Source organism: Eucalyptus grandis, chromosome 7 (genome assembly GCF_016545825.1).
Source record: "Eucalyptus grandis isolate ANBG69807.140 chromosome 7, ASM1654582v1, whole genome shotgun sequence".
In the NCBI taxonomy this organism is placed as follows: domain Eukaryota; kingdom Viridiplantae; phylum Streptophyta; class Magnoliopsida; order Myrtales; family Myrtaceae; genus Eucalyptus; species Eucalyptus grandis.
This window is the reverse complement of record NC_052618.1, coordinates 34,781,786-34,798,963: the sequence shown is the minus strand read 5'-3', so window position 1 is coordinate 34,798,963 and position 17,178 is coordinate 34,781,786. Positions and strand designations below refer to the sequence as shown.

The following is a 17,178-nucleotide window of genomic DNA, read 5'->3' as shown; positions in this document are numbered from 1 at the left end:
CAGGTCACTCACTCACTCTCTCTCTCTCTCTCTCTCTCTCTCTCCACCCTCGTATCGTACTGTCGTCGCCCACTGTCGATGCCTCATCCAGATCGGTGCCAGCAGCTTGCCATCCCGCTTGCTGGTGCCAATCTGCAGCCTGGGCTCCGCTGCTGTCAAGGTCTCAGCAAGTTCGGCATCACCATCGAGACCTTTATGATTGTGGAGGCGGTGCCGAGCCTCCATATCTGGAGGCTTGTTCCCTTCAGATCTGGAGGATTTTCACCAGCAAATCCAAACGCAACTCTTTTTGAACCCAAGGCAACACCTACAACCTTCAGCCATGACTTGTTGTGGACCGAACCGCGATGGCCTACCTCACTCGACAATCACGTCATTCCGTCATATTCTTTGTTGTAATCACCTCTGAGACAGCAGAACACGCCTGAACCCAATCCAAAGTTTGAGCCTATTTGACATTCCTAATCGTTTCAATCAAAAGCGATGTAACTCACTTGCAAGATGTTGCTCTTTTTTTCATAAACCTTGCAAGAGGTTGGTTTAAGTACAAAAGAAAAATGAAGATTCAAAACATGCATATTATTGGTTTCAATGCTGTAACTAACTTGCTGTCCGTACGCACAAATACAGAAACAGGTTATGTCCAGGGCAATACTAGCACTGCAAGAAACCCTAAGAGAGCTCTGTCTAGATAGCTTCCCTGAATGCTTGAAACTGGCAGATTTGGGATGCTCTTCAGGTCCCAACGCACTACTAGTTTTGAGGGAAATGATCGATTCCATCGATACGATACGAAAGAAACTAAAAAAGAAGGAACCCATGTTTCAAATTTTCCTAAACGATCTCTTCGGTAATGATTTCAATACCTTAATCAGATCGATCCCGAGCTTTTACGAGGAGCTGAGGAGAGACAAGGGAGGAGATTTCGGGCCTTGTTTCATAGCAGTAATGCCCGGGAGTTATTATGGGAGGTTGTTTCCGGCTCATTCTCTTCATTTCATACATTCTTCATATAGTGTCCACTGGCGCTCTCAGGTTAGTTAGTATGAATTCACTTTAGATTGGTTTATTTGCTTTTCTTTATTTGATTCATGCAAATTATGTTACTTTTGCACCTTATCAGGCGCCCGCCGACCTTGTTAGTGAGTTTGGATCGCCCTTAAACAAAGGCCATATTTATCTGGCAAGGACAACCCCCAAGAGCGTGCACGAGGCATACTTGGACCTTTTCAAGAGGGACATGACTTTGTTCCTAAAGTCTCGTTCGGAAGAGTTAATCCTTGGAGGTCGTATGATGTTCACAATGATCGGCAGAGATGCAAGTGTCAATTTGTCCGAGGATCAAGTCTCTAATATATATGAACTGCTGGGAATGACAATAAGCGATATGGTCCAAGACGTTTTACTCTCTACAATCTCCGTGTGCTTCCGTGATAATGCGTGCCTATTGAATGCATCGTGTGAATTATTTCGCATAAGACTTTCTTTGTTTGATTAGTGTGGCCCAAATGACTCTCTGCTTCAAATAATTGCCGGTAAAAAGAAAAGGGCCACTCCTCATGAGGTTTGTTATATTGACACCCCAATTTCCACAGGATAAGGGTAGTATAGTATAAATAGTTTTTTTTAGTTCTGTCTGCTGTTCTGGATTAATTGTTTTATGTGCAGCGATCCGATTTATCGTCGCTTTCTTCTCACCAACAATTTGTTGGTTTTGTGTTTAAAGGGCCTAATCGAAGAGGAAAAACTGGATGATTGCAACATGCCCATTTACCTACCCACTCCTGAAGAAGTTAGGCATGTGATTCAAAAGGAGGGCTCATTTCACATCACCAGATTCGAAACATTTAAAGTCACTTGGGACGCCGAAATGGGCGATGACGATTTACAAATGAGAGGCAAATATGCGGCAGCAACCATTAGAGCGGTCTTCGAGTCCATCCTGACAACACATTTCGGAGAAGAAATCATGGATGGCTTGTTTGAGAAGTTTGCTAGCAAAGTTTCACAGTACATGAAACTACATGAAGGAGAATATTTCAACATCCTAGTTTCAGTAAAGAACGGATGAATATCAGCCCTCATGCAATCCAGCTTTTAGCCCTTAGCTCGAGGGAAAACAATGTTAAACATAAGTAGAGATGTGTGTCATGGAATAAGCGAACCTTTCTTGGGTGAGCGCACGAAACATCTTTGAGTTGTTATCAAACTTCGGAAATCAGTTCGGTTCTTATTGTATATTACCGGTAGATTCAGGCTTCGCGGGGTCAATCCCCTCGAAGTTCACTTGATTGATCAATCCAGGAAACCAGTTTATCAAAATAGTAGCAAGTGTTATAATATCAATAATGCAATCCACATTTAGTTTACTATTCTCACATTCAGTTACTTTCGTTAACATTTATTGTTCAATTTAAGTTGCACAATAACTGCCCACTGTATAGTGATTGCCCAAAGGGCAAAATAACATCTTGCTGGAAGACGTTATAGCAAGGTGTGCGAATGGGAATATAAATAGGTTTAAGCCAAACTCTATATTGATCTAAAAGCACACCATCATGTTCAATGGCAAAGGTTAGCACAGAATTCTTCACATTTCCACTTTCAATCCAGATTGGACATGAGTTTTGTTCATTCATGATAATTGGGTTTCGTCACAATGACGTCGGCTGGCGTGTGGTGAACACACAGAGCGATTACCCCCGCGTGTGGCTCACACGCTCCAGCGGTTGCCAGGGCGCGTGCAGCGCACTATGCCTACGCAAACCGCCTCAACACTAGGCCATTTCTTCTAGCCGTGCGTGGTAGCGCATCCGACAGCCCTCGAAGGCATATCACGGAGATGGACAAACCTTGATTGCCACATATTAAGTACTATCCCAAATTTTTTAGGAGTCCTTTGAAGCTCTGGAGTTCCGTTCGTTAAGAGGAGCATATTGTTTCAAGGGGAAAAAAGTGAAGAAACGTATTTCTCTCTGAAGAGCGTTACTATTCAGATATTCCCTTTTTTATTTTATATATTACAGTAACCACACTCTTTTATGGGGCCCTTCACTTATGGGCTGGGTTTTGGCCCAACATAGACGGATGGGCTTAAGTGTTGCTTGCGGTCATGCTTACTGGCACCATCCTTATCCCTTTTCAACTGGTTCCCTCAGCAGCCCATACAGCCTGGCCGTGATCATGGCCTCCATTGGCTGTCAAGGTCTCGGCTAGCTTGGCATCACCTTCAAGATCTATATGATGATGGATGCTGCACCGAGCCTCCAAACGCAATTATCTCACGTGCTGCCCAGATGATCGTCTAGTACATAATCATTCCTATTCACTCCAAACACCCGAGCCAGCAGTCGTAGGATTCTTTTTTTTTTTTAATTCACACCTCACAGGTATAACGCACCTGCAAGAGGTTATTTTTTTCCCATAAAACCTTACAAGAGGTTGGTTTAAGTGCAAAAGAAAACTGGAGATTCAAAACATGCATGTTAATGGTTTTGATTCTATAATTTACTTGCTTTCCATGCGCACAAACACAGGAACAGGTTATGTCCAAGGCAAAGCCTGTATTGCAAGAAACCCTAAGAGAGTTCTATCGAGAGAGCTTCCCTGAATGCTTGAAACTGGCAGATCTGGGATGTTCTTCAGGTCCCAACACACTACTATTGTTAAGGGAAATAATCGATTCCATCGATGCGATATGTAAGCAACTAAATAAGAAGGAACCCATGTTCTAAATGTTCCTAAACGATCTCTTCCGTAATGATTTCAATACCATATTCAGATCAATCCCAAGCTTTTATGAGGAGTTGAGAAGAGAGAAGGGAGGAGATTTTGGGCCTTGTTTCACAACAGCAATGCCCGGGAATTTCTATGGGAGGTTGTTCCCTAACCGTTCTCTTCATTTCATACATTCTTCATATGGTGTCCACTGGCGCTCTCAGGTTAGTGATTATTGATATTTAGCCTCCACATGAGTTCACGTTAGAATGATTTATTCGCTCTTCTTTATTTGATTCATGCAAATCATGTTACTTCTGCACCTTATCAGGTGCCCTGCAACTTCGTCAGTGAGTTTGGATCGCCCTTAAATAAAGGCAATGCCAAGCCCCAAGAGCGTACTCAAGGTATACTTGGACCTTTTCAAGAGGGATATGACTTTGTTCCTCATGTCTCGTTCGGAAGAGTTAGGGTACGTTTGGTTCAGCGTTCCCAATGGTCTTTGAGCCTCCAAAACCCTTTGAGAAAATGCTGGACTATTTGGCAACCATTTTAAAGTAGTTTTCAAGTGAAAGCTGTTGACACCTAAATTTTGATTAGGTTTTTAATTATGCCTTAATTTCCTTTATTTTCGGATAATAAATAAAAATAATAAAAACAACAAAAAATACCAAAACAAGAAAAAAAATACAAGAAAAGAAAACAAAAAAAGTAGCCAAAGGGGGCTGGGCCTTTGAGCCCGGTCCCTCCTCTTTTCTCGCGTAGGCCCCCCACGGCCTGGCCCACATGACCTAGCTTGGCCTCCTCTTCTCTCCTCTTGTCTTCTTCTTCACCTTTGTCTTCTTCCTCCATGGATGAACAACACGCGCAGGGAGCTCCGACGTGCGCGATGCTGGACGGAGAGACTGATGGTGACGGGACATGCAAGTGGGGGGGCTTGGAAGGGATGTCGGTTCGGCCACACTTAGGGCCGGTCCGCACACGCCGACCGGCGGCCAAACCATCATCGATCGTCACCCCTTTTCGCCTATAAATAGGCCCCCCGACGAAGGCCAAAAAAGGGAACAACGAGCACAGCCAAGAGAGGATCCAGGGTAGCTAGCTTCGATCGCTTCCTCTGAGAGACATTGGAAGAGGTCCGAGAGCCGGCCAACCCGAAGATCCAAATCTAGCCAAAGAAAATGATCGGAGAGAGTTGGCTCCGGTAGAGAGAGGCTAGGGCTGTGAGCAAAGAAGTCCAAATATGGGAAGCCGAAGACTTGCCGTCGTTGCCCCGTCACGACCACTGCCACCTACTGCTGTTCCCCACCCTAATGCCGTCGCAGTAGGCCTACTATCTCACTGACCAGCAACGCCGCTGTGTGGTATCCACACTGTGGATAGGTAACAAACTGCCGATCGACTTGCCATCACCACCATCACCGCCGTTGTCACTATCAAACCCGTCGTCGCTGCCACCGCTGCCGTCTGCTAAGTGACGTCTCGGTCTCCCTCACCAACGCCGCTAAGGAGCAAGGAGGAGGGGAGGCCAGGAACTGGGTCAATTCATGGGTTTGTCTAACCCGGTCCCTTTGTTTTCGGGTAGGGTTTTTCTGGGTCACGCTTGCATGCGTGGGCTGGGTAGACATTGGGTTGGAATTTTTTATGAAAGTGGGCCAAAGTGGGTTTGGCTTTTTTTTATTTTAAATAAAAAATAAAATCCCGGGCGGGCCGCGTTGCGTGCCCTGTGCGAGTTTCAAGTAGACAACCCTGGTCGGATCCAACCCGAGGATCCGATCCAGGTTGCCTTTTTAATATTATAGTATAAAATAATATTTTTAAAATAAAAAAATAAAAAATAATTTATTTTCTAGAAAAACCAAAAATATAAAAAAAAATATCCATATTTTTCCAAAAAAAGCCAAAAAGTCAGAATAAGCCAAAAAAATATATTTTTATTTTCAGAAAAAAGATCAAAAAATGAGAAAATGATCCAAAAATGTTTTTCTTCTACGAGATGCATGGAAAACCCCTCAAAAATCCAAAAGCCTTAGGGTTTTAACAAGATTAGGTACTGAAAGGGTATTAATGATTAACTAGTGTAATCAAGTCCCCAATCCTAATTTCTCTAGTTGCGCAGGAGCAAGTATTTCTCCCAATACTTCACTTGGGTTTCTAATCGACCCACCCCAAATTGATTAGTGGCGATTTCGTTTTAAAATTAACTCACAGGTTAAAAAAAATGAAACCATTAAGTCGTAAATTGGTGGATTTGGGAGAGTCCGGGCTACGCTTAATAAACATAGCCGAACCATTAACCTCCGCAAGGCGCCCGCCTCAATCGAGCACCGAAAAAAAAAAAAAAAAAAAAGAGGTCGCGACAGCTTGACGACTCCGCTGGAGACTTGAAGACTTAGGCTTTTTTTTTTAATCTTGTTTAAATGCTTTGCTAATTTGGTTTTCTTTCTGTACAGGTTAGTAGTTCTTATTTTATGATGTTAAAATAAAATATTCTGTGATTATAAAATGTTGTGCATGCTTTACTGTTTTCACACTACACATGACACACATAACCCGACCGCCGGACCTGGGCCACATAGGAAATCTAGGATGGTGTTAAGAAAGATATGGCTTCAAACGCAAGACTGCGCTGTAGAGGTTGCCTTTCTTTTCCCCGAATTTCTTTAGCTGAGGTTAAGAGGGTACGCTACCAACGCGAGACTGTGATGGGCGGATACCTTTTTAATTTCAAACAAGCCTTCTCAGTTAGAAATCGAACCGCACATCCCATGCGCATGTTCTTGTGTTTGCCATTTTCTTTAAAACCAAAGTAATTTATTTACTTTTGCTCAGTCTTTTTTATTGGCCCATGGCAATTTAGGGTAGGTTTTTTGAGTCCTAGTTTATATGCGATGGGAGAAGACAATATCCAGTTTACTCCCGCTCCGAAAGCGGAGCTCTTTAGATAGTGGGGCCAATTGGACCAATTTGCCCAGGAGTACATGAAAGCCAAAATCGGTCACCTCTTATCATTGTTCCAAATCTCTGTTCATCCTGAAGTCCTACAGGCCATGGCACATTTCTGGTGCCTAAGGATATCCACTTTTATGTTCGGTGGGTTCGAGCTAACCCCAACTCTGGAGGAATATAACATCATCACTTGAAAGTCTCTTGAGAATCGGCTTGTTAGGCCACCAACAGGCATTGACCCATTGCATGGGTTAGCATGGCTTTTAAGAACTGAAGTCCATGTTGTGAGGCGAACTCTTGAAAACAACCATAACACCTGCCCACTAGCATTTTTGATTGCCTGTTTTGAAAATCAACCCCATGACCCAAAAAAGTGAAATTTTCCTTCTAGTCTTTTTCAGGTTCATCATTTTTCCCCATCAAATAAACGCTATAAGTCCCTCAATGGCATGAGTGGTTGATCAGGTCTCGAGAGGGCAAAATTGTGTCAACATGATTTTAGCCGAAACGTTTTTGTCTCTTAATCATTTTAAAGAAAACACAGAAAAAATCATGCGAGCCTCCTTGGAAATTTTGCAGGTTTGGTTCTTTTCTCACCTAAGCGAATTTCGATGCCTCATGCAATCATCCGAAAATGATTTCGAAAATCCATTACAGAAATTTGTGATCCTAAAACCATATATTCCCAACCAAAGCTATTTTAACTGGATAAATTTCTTAAGAGACCCCACTCCTGAGACATTCCAATGGTGTGCTGGTTGGTATGAAAAGAGAGCTCGCTTTACTTACAAACGTAGCCATCCAATTCCATTGCTCGCCTCACCGGCGGCACTTCTTATTACCCATATAGGGTGGCTTGATAGTATGGAGCCCTTCAAGAAATCCCGCCGCTTTCCAAGAGAAAAATACATCCACTCCGTTTTACCCATCCAAGCTGTGACTACGCATTCGAGATTGGCATTATCGAGGAAACATGGAGCAAGTGCCATCGCAAAAGAATCGTGGTACCTGAAGGACTTGAGAGAGAAGAAAAAGCCCACCTCGCCTCTACGCCCTACATCCACAACCATCGTATCCCGACAAAATGGAAGCCATTGGTCCCTCACTCAATCAACGAGAGCAACCAGCATGAGCAATGCAAAGGGATTTGGGAATAGACTGGATACATATCTCAGAGCCAATCCAAAGAAGCAAGCATCCTCGCAAGAACAAGGCTCCCCGTCGCATATAAAATGGCAATCATGTGCCCCTTAGTGTTAATATTGTGAAAGTTTTTTCCCATTGTTTAGAGACTTTTGTTTAATATCTAGTATTTCATTATGTCATTTTAATTTCAAGTTTTAGATGTCAGAAGTTGGCGGTCTATAAATCCTCTTTTGATAAGTAAAAGCAGTTAGACTATTGCCATGGGTCAATCTTTGTCTACTTTCATGCTCATTCATGATTTTTGCGATACCAGGTAATTATGAATTGTCGACTATCAACCACCCGCGAATGGCCTCACATAATAGGGCCTGATCAAAATGATGTACAAAATCTTCTCGCCAACATTGAAGATGGCGTAGGACAGATGTCCATTGTCCTTTGACAACTCCCAAAGCAAATGGAATCCACTCAAATCAAACCCAACTCCGTAGCTGCTTTAAGCACCGTCATGACACCCGCGAATTTGCTAGAGAATAGCCAACACCATAGATAGTTTGAAAAGATCATGAAAAAGTTAAACCGACTGCAGGGGTAGAATCCCATGGACCTGTCCAATTACGCCGGCATTGAGATCCCTGAAGAGCTCAAAGCACCTGAATGCGAAAGGTATGCTGATACCTCCCTCCTAGAGACCTACTTACAAGCCTACTTGATCCGAAGGATGATTCAATCGTACCAATCAAGCTTGACTAGCCCCACCTTGCGATGGTACATTGTCAAGAAGATTAGTCCCCTTAAGACCTAGGGGAACTAATTCATATTTTCCACCAAGAATATAATATTGACATCAGCCCTGACATTGCCTTGCCCTATGAAGAACCAATGGTTGCGGAGCACGAGGAGCCGTTAGTTGCTAAGATAGGAGAAGAAGATGTCAATGAAGCCTAGCATGAAAAATGGGCGATTGAGCAACATCCTATTACTGAAAAGTTTCCCGCTGGGAAAGGCAAGGAGCCTGTGCACGAGGTCAAAGACATAAAGCCTGTTCAAGACTGGGCACAATAGGACAGCTCCCCAAGCTTACTGCAAGAGTTAAGGTCCAAAGAATACTGACCCTCATCAACCTAGAGAGGGAAGTAGAGAGTGAAGCTCCACTATCTCTCACTTCCCTTGACAAAGTCCAACTGGTGAAACGAAGGGCTTTACTCAAAAGGTCTAGACTAGAAGCCAAGAAAAGAAAGCATAAACAATTCAATTCAACATCTACCACTAAGTATAGGCAAAATTTGATAGCCAATGACCCACCGTGCCAAAACTTTGAGCACCCCTTCAGTACAATCTTGAAGACTACCAGTCCCTTGGATACAATCCCAATGACTACCAATGTTATAAATATGAAATCGGTCATTCATCATATAACTGCTACCTACCCACACATAGGGTCGAAAGCTTGTAAGAAGAGGGAACATCGTCCTTATCCGCTATGATCCCAATGAACTACTAAGCTTGTCACCTAACCATGAAGATAGCTTAAATGCCTCATCCTTGTTTGGTGATTTTGACCCGAAAGAAAGTAATGGGATAATCTCGGCAAAGTCCAGTTTCCCTGAACTAGAAAAATTCACCACTACAACGAATATGCAATGGGAAAACCAGTGGCCTGACCAGGATGCATCAAGCCCGTCTTGCACTCATAGGATCATGACCCCTAGAGAGATGTGGATACCTAATCTCCGCAAGTATAATGGAACGACTTGCCCCGTGGCTCATTGCAATATCTCCACGCTGAAATGAGTCGATACTATAGCTTGATGTCATTCGCAACTCGAGCCTTCCGAGAAAGTCTTACAGGGTCTGCATTACAATGGTTCATCACAGCAGATATCTACCTCATGAGAGATTGGAATGAGTTGTCTTTTGCATTCCTGCTTCAGTATCAAAGCCAGATTGGAACTTAACTGCCTTGCGAGAACTTGGTTCACTTTAGAAGAAGACCAATGGAGGATTTCCGAGCATATGCAAGGAGGTGGAAGGCTTTTATGATGCAAACCTACCCTCAATTGGCCGAAGAAGAAATGATGAAGTTGTTCATAGGAGCTTTACCTCGCAAGCATCGTTGTTTGTTACAGGGTTGCTCTTCCGTAGTTTCAATGAAGTGGTTCTCTCATGCGAATACTTTGAGTCTACTAGAGGCAAAGAGCTCTCAAGCGCTTGATTTCAGAGCCAACACTATCAAAGTGCTCTTTTCTCGTAGGATTTTTCATAGGTTTTGCTTGTTTTTATAATTTCATGTTTCTTATCATATCTAGTGTGCTACTGTTGCATTTTCTATTCCAATAATCTAATGTACGGTTCTAATATTTTGTTTTGAGATCATGAAGCGATATTCCAAAACAGCCTGGTGATACTATCCAATCATGAAAAAAAAATATCATCCAAGGAGAATATTGAGGGCTGGGCTTCCTCATGCTTTCTTCCCCCCAAAGATATATACTTTTGAAAAAAAAAGAATATTTCATTACCAAAAGCTTTTGTCAAAACAAGATGTTAAATTTAATCATGTTTGTCTTTCTGACTCACTCATTTTATGTCTTAGAATATCATCCCCTTTGACTTAGTGAGACAGGAAGCATTTGAAGTTGGCACATCGTGTGAACTTGCCAAATTCGAAGACACCCTTTCAAGGAAGCAGGGGCAAACAGAAAAGATCCCATTTCAAAAGGGTAAGTCTTATTCCCTTAACATAATATCAAAAATGACGTCCTCTCTTTTCTATCCACAGGAGATGAAGGATGGGACGTAATAGGCACATGCATACTATCGAACTTGAAGGATGCATAACATGATAGCTCAAGGCAGGATGTCACAAGTTCATTGATGGGACTTCCAGCTTCAACGAGCCAAGAAAAGAAATTTCTTATCTTCCTTTGAATTGACTACTATCAACAAGGAGGAAATTCATACAGTTGAAACGATCTCTAGCCCCTATTCATACGATGACTTAGGGCCTAGAAACCTCACTTCGTGCTCCAGGCGCATGCTCTCCCAAGAAGTAATTGCCATCAGAGAATTTGAGGTTTTGATTGTCCATCTCATATTCCATAGAAGCTTGAAGTACATGACTTTGCTCAATGCTGCTAATGGTTATATAGTTAAAGACAAAAGAAAATTCCATAGAAGAAAGGTGTTGAAGATGAATCAACGACCATCAATCATACATACATGGCCACAAATGAGGAAGGCCAATCAAAAGAAATGTCGAACTGTGTTGAGACAAAGATGCCGTCATTGACATTCAAGTATCCCTAGGAGTCAGCAAATACAAACTCTGGAGAAGAGTAATTTGGAAGCATTAGGATTCAAGAGCCAAACTTAATATTTGATTTGGGCAAATCAAGTGACCCGTATTGAATTCACCTGACTTCGTATAAAAGACATGTCATCCATAAGAAAATTAAGGAGAATAATTGACCTAACAAAATGATGGACGTAGGACTTCGTGTCCTCCTCTTACTCCAGGTCCACTCGATCATCTACAAACCAGGGATCACCATCATCTGCAAACTAGGAAAGATCACCTGATTGTCAAAGATGTGGAAAACAAATCAATGAGAGGGGCAAAAGCATAAAGGCCCGTCAAATCAAGGATCAGATTCACAACCTTGGCGGATCCTTCTTGTGTCATCTCTCTATTCATAAAGACAATCATCGACACCCATTTGTGAATAGCCCTTTTGATGTTCAGAACTCAACACATTTGTAAATACAATTCCACCAAGTAAACACCCCTAAAGCTGTTAATAGGGTTTCTTGAGTAAAAACCATTAATTTATTTTGAGAGTACAAAATCCATCATATTTGAAATGTTGCATGTGTTCTCTAAATGGAATTTTGCATGATGATTTTGTTTATCTAGATCACTGATTCCACTGAGGATTATCAAAATAGATAGCTGAATGAATAATACAAGATTGATTGAGCATGTTGGATGAGGTGCGTCAGAATGACGAAAGGCTAGCCATATCTTACACACAATCCCTCATCTATACACTTGTGAGATGAGTGCAGAAGATCCCATGACTGCAGGGTAAAGAGTTCTCTTGCGAATGGTACGATAACCAAAATAGTGAGAGACATTTCATTGCTCACCCCTTTGAGCTCCTTACACTGGTGAAATTTCTATCTTACCCCTGTCAAGAACCACCCCCACACTGGGGCAGATCGGAGGCGAAGCAGCGTCACAAGGTGAGAAAGGGGATAGAAATTTTCTTGCTCGCACTTGCATCAATCTTCGGGTGTCTTTATTGCATATGAACACTCACGTTAATTTAAGTGCCCTAGTATGACAAAGAGCAATTCTTTCTCTACGCAATTATATTCATTATACAAACCAATTGAGTATGTAATTTCACCCTCACATGGAGGCAAAACAGAAATTACTGCCATTTAAGCAGCATAACCCAGAGTGCTATCTGAAGATGAAGACTCAAGAGTCTAACAAAAGTGTCGTGCCTAAACCTGCCTAGGCCAGTTTCTCTAACAAAAATGAAAAAAAAAACTAGGGACATAAAAAAGCAGTGCACCTGGTAAGAGCAATGTCAATGCCTATAAATGAAGAACTGGAATGAAAAGTAGGGGCATAAAATAAAATAAAAAAACAGTGTGCCTGGTAAAAGCAAGGCCAATGCCCCCTAGTAAAAAATACAGCAAAGAAAAAGTTGTTGTAGTGGTCCAAAGAACCTCCATCTAACAGTGAGAAGAAAGACCGGTGACAAATGTCAAGACAGTCACCAACTCTCACCCTTTTACACTCGAGTCAAGTCTACATCGCGTCCCATTGTAAAAGTCTCTTTAGACTAGAGGCACTTTAATTAACGTAGGATTTCATATGTACATAAGCACCGCTCGAAGAAATACGAGCAAGATTACTCTATCTCCTTTCATAGGGTTCTTGACTTGCAAACCTGGAGATGATCGTGCGGCATTTCGTCCATCGGCTTCGACCTTGATGGTCTCCTTTGATGAGCCGCTGACCAAGACTTCATCGCAGTTTCGACAAAGACCTCTCACATTGGTAAAGTTGTACTGTTTGCAATAATACTCGGACCCCTATTGACATGATGACAGTGAGATAGTGTGGTCTTTATAAATTCTGCATCAATGATCAGGATAGCCTTTTCCATGAGAGTGAGCGAAAAGTCCTTTTAGGCTGAAGGTCCCTCATCTGGCATGCTCCAGACATCTACATTAAAGGTTCGGGTCCTGGAAAAGCGATTCATTGTCAAGGCAACTGAAGAAAGGTTTGGGTCCTAGACAAACCACTTATTACTTCAACAGGCGACCGAAGAAAGGTTCGGGTCCTGGAAAAGTAATCTCCTCGTGTCACTTGGTATATGCCTTGATACTTGCCAAACTCGGGGTTTACACCCTATCTTACTCACTCTCGGTAAGTAACCACAAGTATCTTCTTATCCGTATTAGTATGTGTAATGCTATATTGCTCTTTTCTGCATAGCATACTTTGCCCCAAATAAGATATAATCTACTGCATATACATAGGTATCAATTTGTCTTTGAATGCAACCTCTGCAAACTCAGCTTCAAAGAGGGGCAGCAATTAACACCTAAATTTTGATTAGGTTTTTAATTATGCCTTAATTTCCTTTATTTTCGGATAATAAATAAAAATAACAAAAAAAAACCAAAACAAGAAAAAAATACAAGAAAAGAAAACAAAAAAAAACAGCCAAAGGGGGCTGGGCCTTTGAGCCCAGCCTACCCAACCCCTCCTCTTTTCTCGCGTAGGCCCCCCACGGCCTGGCCCACATGACCTAGCTCAGCCTCCTCTTCTCTCCTCTTGTCTTCTTCTTCACCTTTGTCTTCTTCCTCCATGGATGAACAACACGCGTAGGGAGCTTCGATTCGCGCGATGTTGGACGGAGAGATTGACGATGACGGGACATGCAAGTGGGGGGGGGGGCTTGGAAGGGATGCCGATTCGGCCGCACTTAGGGCCGGTCGGCGCACACCGATTGGCAGCCAAACCTTCGTCGACCGACACCCCTTTTCGCCTATAAATAGGACCCCTCAACGAAGGCCAAAAAAGGGAACAACAAGCACAGCCAAGAGAGGATCCAGGGTAGCCAGCTCCGATCGCTTCCTCTAAGAGACATTGGAGGAGGTCCAAGAGCGGGCCAACCCGGAGATCCAAATCTAGCCAGAAAAGACAACCATAGAGAGTTGGCTCTAGTAGAGAGAGGCTAGGGTTGTGAGCAAAGAAGTCCAGATCTAGGAAGCCGAAGACTTGCTGTCGTTGCCTCATCACGACCACTGCCACCTACTGCCATTCCCTACCCTGATGTCGTTGCAGTAGGCCTACCATCTCACTGACTAGCAACGCCACCGTGCAGTATCCTCGTTGTGGACAGGTAACAAACTATTGATCGACTCGCCATCACCACCGTCACCGCCGTCGTCACTGTCAAACCCGTCGTCGCCACCGCCGTCACCATCTGCCCGGTGACGTCTCGATCTCCCTCACCAATGCCGTGAAGGAGCAAGGAGGAGGGGAGGCCAAGAATTGGGTCGATTCATGGGTCTGTCCCCCTCGGTTCCTTTGTTTTTCGAGTGGGGTTTTTCCAGGTTAGGCTTGCAACACGGGCTCGTCTGGGTTGCCTTTTTAATATTATAATATAAAATAATATTTTAAAATAAAAAAATAAAAAAAATAATTTATTTCTAGAAAAACCAAAAAAATCAAAAATATCCATATTTTCCCAAAAAAGCCAAAAATTAAGAAAAAGACAAAAAAATGATTTTTATTTTCAGAAAAAAAAAAAGATCAAAAAATGCTTTTATGTCCAAAAAATGATAAAATGATCCAAAAATGTTTTTCTTCTACAAATGCATGGAAAACCCCTCAAAAATCCAAAAGCCTTAGGGTTTAAACAAGATTAGGTACCGAAATGGCATTAGTGATTAACTAGTGTAATCAAGTCCTGGATCCTAATTTCTTTGGTTGCGTAGGAGCAAGTGTTTCTCCCAATACTTCAATTGGGTTTCTAATCCATCCACCCCAAATCGATTAGTGGCGACTCCGTTTTAAAATTAACTCATAGGTTAAAAAAATCAAACCATTAAGTCATGAATTGGTGGACTTGGGAGAGTCCGGGCTACGCTTAATAAACATAGCTGAACCATTAGCCTCCGCAAGGCGCCCGCCCTGATCAGGCGCCGAAAAAAAAAAAAGAGGTCCCGACAAAAGCCAACATTGGGAAGGCTGAAAGCCCAATGGTAGTATAGACTAGTTTTTAGCTTTCTGCATTAGGCCAAATACTGAAACTTATTCTTTTACTCCAAAACTATCCTCACTCATTTTCAAATTTCTAATTTTGATCTTCTTCTTTTTTTTAAATGCCAAAATAATGCTAAAAAAAAATCAAATATATATAAATGCTAAAAAAATTAAATATATTTTTTCTTTTTAAAAAAAATATTTATATTTAAAAAGTTGCATACATTATTTTTTTCAATATTAAACAAATAAAAATTAAAAAAGAAATCTGATGAAGGGTTTGGTTTTTTTAAATATATATGTATGTATTTGATTTCTTAGCATTATTTTCAAATTTATATTTAAAAATTTGCATATATTATTTTTTTTCAATTCTAAAAAAGAAATATTAAAAAAAAATTCGACAAACGATTTTGTCTTTTTTAAAAAAAAATTATATATATGTATTTGATTTTTTAGCATTATTGTGAAAAATTATATTTAAAAAGTTGCATACATAATTTTTTTTTTAAAATTTTAAGCAAATAAAAATTAAAATATTTAGATGAAGGGTTTGGTCTTTTTTTTTTTTAAATAATTATTTGTGCATTCGTTTTTTTAGTATTATTGTCAAAATTAATATTTAAAAAGTTTCATACATTATTTTTTCAATTTTAAACAAATAAAATTAAAAAAATTAATATTAATCACCCAAAAGCTTTTCAAATGTGTTTTCTACCAAATGTCATTTCTCTCAAAGTTGCTTCACAAAACATAGTTTGCCAAATGATATTTGCATTTACCTAAAGTCCTTTAGGCTAAACTGTTTTGCATTTTCCTAATGGGGTTTCAAAATGCTGAATCAAACGTACCCTTAGTCCCTAGAGGTCATATGGTGCTCACAATGATCAGCAGAGATGGAAGCGTCAATTTGCCTGACGATCAAGTCTCTAGTATATTGGAACTGCTGGAAATGACAGTGAGCGATATGGTCCAAGAGGTCTCATTATCTGCTATCTCTCTGTGTGTTCGTGCATAGATGCGTACTTGTGTGCGGGCCTATTTATGCATGTGGGTGAATTATTTTGCGTAAGAGTTTCTCTGGTTAATTGGCGTGGCCCGGAATGACTCTCCGCTTCAAACAATTGCTGGTAAAAAAAAGATTAGGAGAGTATCATTTCACTTTGTTACAAATGGCAACTTCCATGAAATTAATTATATTGACAGCCCAATTTCCATAGAAAAAACTTACAATTAAGTCCCCATGACAGGAAATCTAAGAACTTTACCTCAATCTCAAAAAAATAAAGGCAATATAATATGATTTGTTTTTTAGTTCTGTGTGCTATTCTGCAATAATTGTTTTATGTGTAGCGCTTCGATTTAGCATCGCTTTCTTCTCAACAGGAATTTTTCTGTTTCTCTGTTAAAAGGGTCTAATCGAAGAGGAAAAACTAGATAATTGCAACGTGCCCTGTTACCTACCTACTCCCGAAGAAGTTAGGCATGTGATTCAAGAGGAGGGCTCATTTCACATCACCAGAGTCCAAGCGTTTAAAGTCACGTGGGACGCTGAAATGGGCGACGGTGATGTACAAGTGAGAGGCAAATATGTGGCAGCAAGCATGAGGGCAAACACAGAGTCCATCCTGGCAATGCATTTCGGAGAAGTCATGGATGGCTTGTTTGAGAGGTTTGCAAGGAAAGTTTCACAGTACACGGAACTACATATAGGAAAATATTTCAGCATCCTAGTTTCAATCAAGAACAGATGAATACCATGCCTTGTGCAATCCATCTTTTAACCCTTAACTTAAGGGAAAGCAATGTCGAACATATATAGAGATGAGTGTCATGGAGCAAGCGAACTTGTTTTGGGTGAGTGCACAAAACATTTTTTAGTTGTATCAAGCTCCTGAAATCAATTTGGTTCTTATTGTATATTACCAGTAAATTCGAGCTTCGCAGAGTCTATCCCCCTTGGAATTCACTTAATTGTTAAATCAAGGAAACCAGTTCATCAATTGATTGGGAGGCATTGCATAGAAATAGTAGCAAGTACCTTGAGCTTTCTTATGCTACGGTGGTATGAC

At 41.3% G+C, this 17,178-nt stretch overlaps 2 protein-coding genes across 2 annotated transcripts; both read left to right on the top strand.

The window, feature by feature from the left end:
- Positions 1-893: 893 nt before the first annotated feature.
- LOC104429257 (caffeine synthase 1-like) lies at positions 894-2,221 on the top strand. The gene is made up of 2 exons (XM_039318264.1): positions 894-1,035; positions 1,124-2,221. The coding sequence occupies exons 1-2, from the start codon at positions 949-951 to the stop codon at positions 1,496-1,498; spliced, it is 462 nt and encodes a 153-aa protein (XP_039174198.1). The 5' UTR covers positions 894-948; the 3' UTR covers positions 1,499-2,221.
- Positions 1,871-16,860, top strand: LOC120296109 (7-methylxanthosine synthase 1-like). Its single transcript, XM_039317764.1, has 4 exons — positions 1,871-2,010; positions 3,782-3,941; positions 4,049-4,189; positions 16,519-16,860. The coding sequence occupies exons 1-4, from the start codon at positions 1,871-1,873 to the stop codon at positions 16,858-16,860; spliced, it is 783 nt and encodes a 260-aa protein (XP_039173698.1).
- Positions 16,861-17,178: the final 318 nt, after the last annotated feature.

Excerpts from the sequence above, each read along its gene's own strand:
- LOC120296109 (XM_039317764.1), top strand. The coding sequence starts at position 1,871 with ATGGGCGATGACGATTTACAAATGAGAGGCAAATATGCGGCAGCAACC. Across the intron at positions 2,011-3,781 it reads TTTGCTAGCAAAGTTTCACA|ATCAATCCCAAGCTTTTATG; the intron begins GTACATGAAACT and ends TACCATATTCAG. Across the intron at positions 3,942-4,048 it reads GTGTCCACTGGCGCTCTCAG|GTGCCCTGCAACTTCGTCAG; the intron begins GTTAGTGATTAT and ends GCACCTTATCAG.
- LOC104429257 (XM_039318264.1), top strand. The coding sequence starts at position 949 with ATGCCCGGGAGTTATTATGGGAGGTTGTTTCCGGCTCATTCTCTTCAT. Across the intron at positions 1,036-1,123 it reads GTGTCCACTGGCGCTCTCAG|GCGCCCGCCGACCTTGTTAG; the intron begins GTTAGTTAGTAT and ends GCACCTTATCAG.